Genomic DNA, 11,332 nt, shown 5'->3' with positions numbered 1-11,332 from the left:
GAAAAAAGTCAGTTAATAGAAATACTTCAATCAATAGATAGGTTAAAAAGAAATAATTTTATGAATAAATAAATAAGTTAAGGGAATACATAAATTAAAACACATTGAATAATCTCAGGGCTACTTCCTATGCAGGTGATGATGTGTGATCCCCAGGGAGTCCAAATAATATTTTCCGCCAAGTATTGGTTGACAACATTGATCTTTTGTTTAGGCTTTAACAAACATGAGTTCACTAATTTATCTAAATTATTATTCAGCTTCGTCACCACCTCTTCTCCAAATACTAGCTCTCCCGAGAATGCACATCCCAAATATTTGATGGTGTCGTCAGCCTTTACAGCTTGGATGACATTAGTATTCTCAAGGGTGAGCTTTGCACACCGCAGTTCTCCTTTGTCCATTATGATACCCTCATTTTTCTGTGGATTTATTGCCAAACAAATCTCCGTGAGCAGTCTCTGGACACTATAATTCTTTCCACAGAGCCACCGTCGCGCACTGAAGAGAAATCCTGATCACAGAGCTCGCAGTACAAATGGTCAATGACCAGGTTGAACAGTGAAGGCAACAAGGGCCAGCCCTGAGGCACCCCCCACAAGACACTGATCTGGCTAGTGTTGTGGGTTCCTATATTTATTCTGATTTTGTTTGTGGTTAGGAGAGCCGCAATCACCTTAGTGAGATCAGGTGACACACCTATCGCCTCCAGTGAGCTCACTATGTGTCCGTGACCAACGTTGTCGAAAGCGCCAACAACATCAAGAAAAACTACCGCACAATCTTTTTTCTTATTCTTAGCATCTTTTATGATTGCGTCGATGATACTGGTGCTTACATGCGTTCCCAGGGGATCTTTGATGAAATCCCTTTGATTTTTATTTCAGAATCCCGAACCTTTTCGATGATTAATAAAACACGAGTTAAACGTTATACTGGCAGGTTCAAGTGTATTGGGTTGTTAAATCAGTTCTTGTTACCATCGTGATGAAATAGTTTTTTAATTTAATTTAAGTTACATATATTTGTGCCTTTTCAGTTGACAAGATGAATAATCCATAAAATGATTAACAAGGCCTGTTCCCAGGAACCACTTCTGACACTCTGCAAACTGTACTGTGCATGTTTTGTACCGTTTGCGGACCGTCCGAAGTGGTTTTTGGAACAGACCTATGGTACTTTCAACATTGAATCTATAACAATATAGCATTGTATGTTTTCATATTCTTTATCAACATAGAATTAAAGAAATGCTGCAGAGCAGAAGGTAAATTTCATTAAACTGTTTTATTTTTATATTTCTTTCGTACTTTACAGCAAGAAATATTGTTAAAAGTACTTTTCTGTAAAATGTTGATTTAGAAGTCAATCAATATTTCAATTGAAAGGCTCACTTGGAAAGTTTATACGAGAAAGTATTGACACAGTAAATAATTTAGAAATATCTGTTCTAATAAATAAACACTTCTATAATTCTAAATAAACATGTAAGGATTAATTTCAAAGTGTGTGGTAATTGAAATTTTAATTATTAAAAAGTGCAGACTGTACCAGATCTTTTTTTGTTTTATCAAAAGTTAAACTGTTGCATACATAGGCATGATTGTAAATCTATCTGTTTCAAATTTTGTGACCAAACTAGTTATAAATTTAGAAAGGGGTTTAAGTCCTTATAATTGGACTTAATATAGTGTAGTAGGTGGAATATAGTTTCTTAGTAAGAAGACAAATATTATGCATTTAATAATTGCTATTATTTTAATAAAAAAATATGAATTCAACTCCCTGAGATGCACTTAAGGAGTGTGATATATTGGTATTCTATACATATATTTTTAATCATTAAAATGATAACTCTTAAATATTTTAGTTTGAACAGAAATACACTTAAACCAGTTTCAAAATAAATGGCTCATTTATTATTTCTTAACTTTTTACATGTTGACTCCTGACTAGCAAGTTTGCATCCTTGCCTAGGATACCGATGAGTTATATCATAATCGACAGTCAACATTTTAAAGTTAAATTATAATTTTTTTTTGGTTTTTCATTAAATTAATTCTGTTTGGTGTATTTTTTTTTAGTATTGTCTCTGCAAGAATTATGCTGTAGAGCAATTGTTGCGAAAACAACTGTTTATGGAATTGAACAACTCCCGTTGCCCATTTGTATAAAGTCCCATTTGAAATCATATGCCATGACAAGATCAACTACATTGCCATCAAGTGGAAAGAAGCGCAACACTTCTTCTGCTCTCTCATCACCAGCTGCTACGCTCCCGGCAACTCGACCTCCATCAGCTCCTCGTAACTCTTGTATTATTGCTTAATCCCTTTGTTGTAATATACTAATATAACTTCTATCTCATCATATTTTATGTTTTACTATTTATCATACTGATTAATGAAAAATAGTAATTGAATTGTTCATTTTAGAAAGGGCATAAATCACAAAAATATGTTTTGAGTAATACAGAAAAAGTAATTTAAATGCTTGAAAATTTAAAAATTGCTGTGTAATCTATGATAAAATTTTAATAAAAATTAGTTTTGTTCTATCTTCAGAGAATGCATTTTAAAAAATAAGTCTATAATGGGAATTTTGGGCATTTGACCTTTCTAATATAAACGATTCAATGGCATTAGAGAAAGAATTTTAAATCATTTAAAAGAAAAAGATTGAACTAGTAACAAACGTTTAATATTTTATGTGATTTAGTTAATTATTATTGAGAATAACTCAAAATATTAAGTATCCTGAGTATTAATATTCAGTGGATACATCTTAAAAATGATTTTTTATCACATTACAATGTTCTGTCTTCTAAATATCATTATTTCTTTTTTTTATCAAATTAATATTTTATATTTTTAAAAAAATTGCTCATTTAATTGTTTTTAATTTACATTTATGCTTGTAAACGCTGTCAACCAAGAAACAGGAAATACTAAAAATTATAAAATATTAAAATTATAATTATTATGCATCTTGCATCATCAATCATTATGATACAATACAATATTTTTGTATTAAGGTAAGTTCAAATATTTTTCCCTTTACAGTGTATATTTATTAATGGTAAATAGACTTAAAGATATTTCCTAAGATTAATCCAACATAATCTAATCAAGTAATGTTATTAAAGTGGTTAGAACAATTTCACCATAGAATGTCTCTCAATGTTACTCATCTGTGACTTTGATTGATAAAATAGTTTTATTGTAAACATGACCCCTATAATTTTATTTATTTTTATCACTAAAAATTATTCGTCTTGATATTATTTTTACAAATAGTATTTTTACCCAGTTCTCTAACTGTTTTTCATTATTAATTACTTATGATATACATTTTTACTATTATTTTTTTTAAAATAGTTTCAGTGTCATGTAAGTTTCATTATAAGTTAAATTGTAATATGTTTTATTTTTATGTGTAATGTCAGTACAGAAACAAATGTTCTCTAAGTAAAAGAGGTAAATCGAAACATTATTATTTATAAAATTGTTTAAAAAAGAACTGTCGGATACAAAATATTGTCAGAATCCTAATAAAATGTAAATATTGTACATAAATTCTTGAGTGTAATTGTAAACAATTTTGCCCTATGAATATTTATTTTTATAAGTGGTATACTGTCCAGTATTAATTAGTATGGTGATTTAAGACACCTGATTTTTTAAATGTTTGATGATTTATAGATTGAGGTGTGGAATTTTGCTGACTAAGCACAGCGTGGTAGGCAGAGATCAAACTGTTTGGTACTAGATCACTCTGTAAATTATTAAACTCCAGTATGATTTTGAATCTTTTAATCATAAATTATTTATTATGAGTATTTTATCGTGAATTTTGTGTTTAATGTGATCTTTGTGTTGTTTATATTATTTCATGATGAAATGATTATTGATTTGATTCTGTTATTCTGGCATTTATGTTCTTCAGTTATGTTCAATTATTTTGTCTTTGTATTTGCCATATTACGCCTATCGTTTTACGATGATTATATTACTTTATGTTAATTAATTTTTAAATATTTTTATTATTTTATCACATTGGTTGGTTTACGTATTAACCCAGGAATGAATTTGTTTCGTAAAAATGCAAAATCAAATTTTTAAAAATAATATTTCATGAATTATTTTACTGGTCCATGTTCAATTATTATTCCAGCGAAAATTAAGTATCAATATAAATTTGCTCTAGTCAGTCATTCTTGCTTCTCAATGTTGTTTATGTTTTTATGTATTCATCTAAAGTTCAGGAAGCAACATATTTCATTTATATATTTAGTGTAAGGTTTAATCTTACTTATCTGAGCTATCCTTGTTCAAGAATATGTCTTGTCCATCAAAAGATCCCATTTGTAACAAATAAGAATTGTGTGTGAATACATGACTGGAGTAGCTTCATTATTCCTATAGTTATAATATCATAAGATAATCAGAGCTTATTCTAAAGTAGACCTTTATCAAGCCCTGGTTTTAGATGTGTTTGTATTTTAATCTTGATAAATTAAGAAACTATAAATTGGTTACAAGTTGCCGTCCGTTTTTCTGTACTGATAGAGATGTTTTCAGTATATTGTTTTCTTTTATTTCATGGTTTATCCACATCAGTTAGGATGATATGATAAGATAATTAATCAGATGCTGTATTTCTAGCATCTAGTGTGATGGATACTGGTCACTTCTTTTATGTAAATATTTTTTTTTACTTCATTGTGTTTCCAAATATAAATTTATTTTGTTTTGGTCCATACAGATGTGATGCTTATTACAAGACTGTCATTTTTAAAATGTAAATAAAAAATGCAATACATGGAGTTGTGAAATTTAAAAAGTATAATTTTCATGAACATAGTTTTATTAGTTATTGTTTAAATTTTTGTTTTTATTATTTTATATGAATTAAATTTATGTATTGGTAAAATTAAGTTCTTTCTGTACTTTTTTTTTTTTTTTTAATATTTGTTGTTACTAATTGTGAACTTGAGTCTATTGTTTATGTTAGCATTATTTATTTTTAGTCCTGTTGATGTGATTTATATTTGTAAGCTTTGTATTTTATTCTGCATTACTAATGCAAGAAGTATGAAATACATTATTTCCTACAATTTGTTAAACAGTTTTGTTCAATAAATTATATTATTACTTATCTTTACTGCATCATGATATTTTTAAATTGCTTTATATTCCTCTAAAAGCATGGTCTGTTAATTCTTCATTCTACAGAGCTCTCAAATAAATTAATTATATTACAATAAAGATTGACATATTTAATAAAATGATAGCCCTCATTGACTGATTTTCATATATTCTTCAAAATAAGAAAACCATTCCTCAGATCTCAAAGAACTTCATTCAATTTTCTTCTTTATTAGCTTATACCCCCACTAATTATATGACCTGCATTGTGGGTTGAAACATTGGCCATTAATAGTCATAATAAGAGTGAACTCAGTTTAACAATCCTACTCGAGTAGTTAATAAAGATTGCTTAACTGATGGATAACTATAAACAAATGATGAAGACTTGTAGTAGGCAAATGGGGCCTGCCAAAAATAGCACTATCCATGAATAAAACCGCTTTCAATTATCAGTTGTAGTTTAGCAGCAAAAGTTTACAACTTCATAGCCTTCGTTTATTTTCTTCTTGAAAATTTTAATAATTTCATCAAATTGAAATTTTGTGAACAAATGGCACATTTTTCTATAAGACCGACTGATAATTCATCTCTCTTTGTTTTATTTTTCTGACTTAAGAATAGTTCTTTCATTTAAGTGTATGAATAAAAAAAAATTCTTATGAAGGTCTGTAGTTTGTTGGATATTCTCAGGAAATTTCATTTTTTTGTGACAATACCGCAACCCATTGTCCTAAATTTTAATTTATAGTATCATACTTTTTCATAAACTATATGTATATTCTTCATAATATCATGTTTCTCTAGATTTTTAAGTAATTGAAGTTTCCTTCGAATAATACAATATACAACAATTTTCAATTCTTGTCACTGCTTTTATTTCAAATAAAATAATAATATTTAGGCTTAGAAACAGGTAGAAACAATAATGAGATATTGTATGAGCATGATTATTATTAATTATATACATTTAATGAGAAAGTAAACCTTACTCTACTCCCTTGAATCATGAAAATTTACCTTTCATGAATCAATCTCTATAGAAAAAACTAATGTCTGTTAACAAAACTCTCTTCTCATGAAGATAAATCATCACAAAAGACTTGAGTTAGAAAAAATTGCTCTTCAACTTAACATACTTCAATATCTGAACAAACACTATCTAATCCCAGTTTAAAAAACGAAAGACCCTGATCAAGCCCATTTGGAGGTGTGACATTGAGTTAAATGGAATATCTATTCTTTAAATACATGCCCTCTCCGATCTAAAATACGTTGTATTATTCCTATTGGTTATTCTTGTTCCTTTATATGTACCCCCCACACAAGCCTGTTTACCTGTGGCCTTGCCTCTCAAACAATGTCATTTATACTTAAGAATATTCCAAAAATAAATTGTATCCTGGTGAGCAATGTTAAAACAGGCATTTGATAGGAAACCATAGTTGTCAAAATTTACTTTAATAAACAATAAATTTGAAGTTGTGAATTTCAATGAGTAATTAAAATATAAATTAACTGATAATAAATTGAGCCCATAATTTATATTCTTTAAAGTCTCTACAATTTTTATCAAGTAATAGTTATTTCTGAATAAAAATCACTTTGATTCCTAGCTGTACAACTAGAAGTTATATGTATGGTTTATGAAAAAAAAAAAATTTCAATTAATTTTTTGATCCCTATTCTCAGCTATCCCACTTACCCCATAAAATCTGTCCAGTCTGACAGATTCCAAACTATTTAAAGAAGGCTTAGCTCCTATTCTGTATGATCAGCAAACTTCTATTACCACCTATTAAGAACAGGAAACTGTTGAAGAACATACTATTTTTTAATGTTGACAGGACAGCTTTCTCATTTCATAAATCTATTTTGCTCTATTCTTATTAACCCAAGAGGCTTATAAATGGGTCTATCTGATGAGATAATTTTTTTCAGCTTTACCTGATTTTTGATAGTCAATCATTTTTTAGCTAGGTTGCATCAAAACTACAACTCAGTGCTTTCAGAATTCCTCTATTTTGTGTTTAAAGTTAGATGTGATGAAAATGTGAATTCAAGATCAGTAAAGCCTCTTTCAATATAAGTAGGACTTCTTTTATAAATAAAATGAGTTCATGTGTTATGGTGTAGCATAATTCAATCTGACCACCCATAGAACATTGGTTTACTAATTAAATCTCCTAAGCCCTAATTTTCAGTTTGGAATGTTTTGCTTGATTTCTCAAATAAATATAACATAAATATTTATTAACTTTCATTTTTCTTTATATTAATCTCATTTATGATTTCAGTTCCAAAATCAAGAGTGTTGATATATATCCTGAGAATCCCACCTCTGAGTCCAATGTATCTTACCCAATGGGTTACACTGGAAAAGGTAAAAGGTTCGGGAAAACATGATAAAAAGAATGATCATTTTTTAAGGTGCTCAAAGTCCTCTGGAACATGTGAGTTAAGATCCCCAATGTATGATAATGATTTAAAAGAAAACATTTTGAGTAATGCTGTGGATTTCACAGTCTCTATAAATAAATGACCTAACCAACCCCGCCCTCCCTTATCTGTAATGACTCAGATAATGTTAAGCAAATTGATGAGAACTTGAATACTATTCTACATCCCTTAAAAGATAACAGTAATTAAATATAAAATGACTTGATACCGTGAAAATTTTATGATTTTTCATACAAAACAAATAATCATATTTTAAATCTATAGTTTGATGGAGTTAAGCACTCAGTAACTGAACGTAATAAGTTTTCAAGTTAGAAAGATTAACAAACTCAGGTTTACCACTAACCCATGGGAATCAAAGAGAAAGGTTTTTTGTTTTACAGTATAGGAAAAGAAATTTTAGAAATAAAAACATATATAAGTTTCTATAATTAAAGATCAAGAACAAGATGATTAGTTGTCTCTCAGTTGCAAGAGTTGAAACCAATTTACATAAAAATTTAGAATGTTAATAATTAGTTTTACACAATATCCAGGGATATGCACCATCCACTTTTAAAGTAACTAGATATAAAATCAATATTCCTAGAAAATGAACTTTTCAGAAGGAAAATAAGCAAAAACATGTTATATTTATACAGTAGCAAATATTAATTAGCTTACTGGTACTTTATCACAGTATATTTTTAATTTATACATAATTAAAATAGAAAAAGCTTTCAAATAAAAATATAAGCATAAAATATATTTACTCTCTTCTTAAATTATCAAGTCGAGCTTGCAAATCAGCGTCTGCATCTGTTGTCATTCCACCAGTAGCTCCAGCAACAGGAGTGGCCGTTTTCCCTCCAGAAACAGAAAGGGATGCAGTTGCCTGTGGCAACCCAGATAATTGGTCATTCAATTGAAGACCTAGTTCATCCAGAACCTGCGATACTATGGCATCACTTTCTTCTTCATCAGCTTCATCCTCCATCGCATCATCTATAGCATCATTCATAATTTCTTCTTTCATATCCATTATTTCCGATTGTTTCTCAAATTCTTGTAGAATTTTTTGAATTTGAGGCAGATTAAGCTGCCTATTCATATTTTGCATAGCCTTGGAAACACCCTTCATGGCCTGAGCCATAGCATTTTGAGAGCGAAGAGTTTGAATCTTCAAAGATACAGCTTGAATGTTAGCTTTCATAATCATAAATTTTTTTACATATCTCCTTGTTCTCACAAGATCTTTGGCCATAATTTTGACAGACTCCATTTGACCTTCTTTTGCCATCTTTTTGATATCAGCAATTATTTTCTTTTCTTGTTGTTCCATGCGAGCCTTTTCTCTATCAAGGTCTCTCATAGCTTTATTCAATGCTCTTTGATTTTTCCTGAGCATTTCTTCAGGAGTTATTCTTTTTCCGAACAGCCACTCCATCTTAATTACTTATTTTCTTCAGATAGATCAAACAAGATTTCAACAAAAAGTTAAGATTTATAATAAAAACCAAATTAAAACACCTTCTCTACCTACATACAGTAGAAATTTTGGAGAAGGCAAATTAAATTCAAAAGGATCTAATTCCCCTAACGTTAAACAAACATTCAATAAATGAAGAGAAAACTAATCAAGCAAATTAAACTTTTAAGGTCGCATAAAATGACAAATATGATAACATAAACAAACCATATCACTTCCCAGAGAAAAACTGTTATCTGTAAGCCAGGTTTTAAAGGTTAGTGACTAACCAATAAGAAATGTCTTGAAAAATAGCACCAATCTTATTATTGATGGATTCTATTATTAATTACAATAAATTATAGGTGGACACTTCTCTCTTTGTCGGTCTTTCGAGAGAAAAATCGCATTGAAAATAAAAACTTTAATTTAAAGTACAATTTTTTTTTTTTTAATGGTTGAAATACAGCATTAGGAAAGAGAATTCACGAGTCATATGAAGCAGAATTGTAACTTTTACTGAATGAAATTAAGTTTGACATGAAGAGAACATAATGGTATTTTATATTTATTATGTTAATTTATGCTATATTGGGTCTTAGAGCAAATCAAAGAAAAAATAACAGTCACTCTTCTTGAACACAATTTAGACAATAATACTTTTAGTAAATGATATCACATCATGGCAAACAGGATTGCGTTGATTCTACCTTACTTTCTGTGTATCTATCTGATGGTAGACAATGTAAACATGGAAGAAGATATATCCGCCTTGGAGACAGACGATCATAGGTTGCATGAGGGACATTTTCTTATGTTCAAACAATTCATGGAACACTGAATCCAGTCGATCTAATAGGAAAGGCGCTAAACTCGGGAAGTTTATTACAAGAGCATTATTACATAAGGCTGTTTTGAACGATGTCTCTGTTACACCCACATTCTCTGGGTCTTGGTAGAGAGCTGAATGTTACGCCGGTCTCTCTAACGCTTATAAGGTATATTGCCAATTGGATCCTCAGTTCTAAAACGAATCCAGGCCACCAAATACTGGAGTTTTGCAAGTTAACATTGGGAAGAATCATATTATAATCGTAGAAACTGGGGTGTCTTTCACTGCATGTTTGCAGAAATCGCTGATAAAGACAGAGGAGGAGAAATCGAAAAACGAGAATGACTTGGACAACAGTGTCCAGGATTACCGCTGCTATTTGCGATATCGCCAAGAACGCCCTCCAGCACAGTAGGGGCCGGATTCGACCTTAACAACCATGAAGAGATCTATACAATGCTCGGCGGTTGTACCTGAAGCTCCTACTTAGTCAAACAGACCTACATGCCAATATAGCTACTCCGCTACGATTTACTGGACACGACCCTAGCTATGGCTATAACCGTTGTGAGACACCTGGTGCGACCTAGCTGTCGACACGTAAACCACTATGAACATCACACATATTACGTATATTTTCTGGTAAATAATTTAACCTGATTGTATATAACCATTTATTATATTTTTTAATGATTTGGAGAAGATGGTCGGGGGGGAGAGAGAATGACTTTGCTGACCGCACCCCCTGACCATCTACTCCAATCAGTAAGCTACGGTCAACTATCTACACCTTATTATATTTTTTGAATTCATACAGATTACAACATGCGAAACAACACCACATGTTTATTTCTGTTTTAGAGGGATCGGGAAAAAAGCAAAACAGATTACAATGAAATCTTCTGATGAACCAAAATCTAACATTCATTCCTGGCTATTCGATAAACTCGTAGCTTTCCTTCAGTTCTTTAAGGTATGCTTTCCAGGCAAGCTTCTTCTGAGAAACCAGTCGTTGGAGATCATTGGTCCACCAGTCTGTCTGCTTTCCCTTACCAGACACTCTCTTTTTTCCTACAAACTGTATTTGTTGTTTTCAGTGCCCTCCATATCTTCTCCACATCTCCATCGAATGACATTTCTCTCAATTTATTTTCCAGGCTTTCTGTAAAGAGGGCCCTTTTCTCTGAGTCATTCAAGGCTCTTACCTTGAGGGTTTCAAATGCTTTTATTTTCCTTTTATTCTCAGGAATGATATTTGTATCAGCCACAAGTAAAAGGTGGTTGCTGTCTATCTCCGCTCTTCTTACTACTTTTATATCAACGAAATACTGCCTAATGTTCTAATCGTATATGAGATGGTCAATTACACTATTTCGTTCCATGCATGAGAAAGTGATTTTGTGGATTCTCTTGTGTGAATAGAAAGAATTTCTTATGAGCAAGTCA

General features: G+C 30.6%; 2 protein-coding genes across 2 annotated transcripts in view; one reads left to right on the top strand and one right to left on the bottom strand.

The window, feature by feature from the left end:
• Positions 1–5,157, top strand: part of Rab40 (RAS oncogene family member Rab40) — a 12,543-nt gene extending 7,386 nt beyond the window's left edge. The window contains exon 4 of the mRNA XM_014430448.2: positions 2,085–5,157. Coding sequence (XP_014285934.1) covers positions 2,085–2,329 — 245 coding nt within the window. The 3' untranslated portion in view covers positions 2,330–5,157. The remainder of the gene's footprint in view (positions 1–2,084) is intronic.
• Positions 5,158–8,013: 2,856 nt separating this feature from the next.
• Vps2 (vacuolar protein sorting 2) lies at positions 8,014–9,323 on the bottom strand. The gene has a single exon (XM_014430450.3). It carries the CDS (start codon positions 9,031–9,033, stop codon positions 8,356–8,358), a length of 678 nt encoding a protein of 225 aa, XP_014285936.1. The 5' UTR covers positions 9,034–9,323; the 3' UTR covers positions 8,014–8,355.
• Positions 9,324–11,332: the final 2,009 nt, after the last annotated feature.

Source organism: Halyomorpha halys, unplaced genomic scaffold (assembly GCF_000696795.3).
Source record: "Halyomorpha halys isolate HHAL.00 unplaced genomic scaffold, Hhal_1.1 Scaffold890.1, whole genome shotgun sequence".
NCBI lineage: Eukaryota > Metazoa > Arthropoda > Insecta > Hemiptera > Pentatomidae > Halyomorpha > Halyomorpha halys.
This window is presented reverse-complemented; position numbering and strand designations above follow the sequence as displayed.

Coding starts and splice junctions, on each gene's coding strand:
- Vps2 (XM_014430450.3), bottom strand. CDS start 9,033: ATGGAGTGGCTGTTCGGAAAAAGAATAACTCCTGAAGAAATGCTCAGG.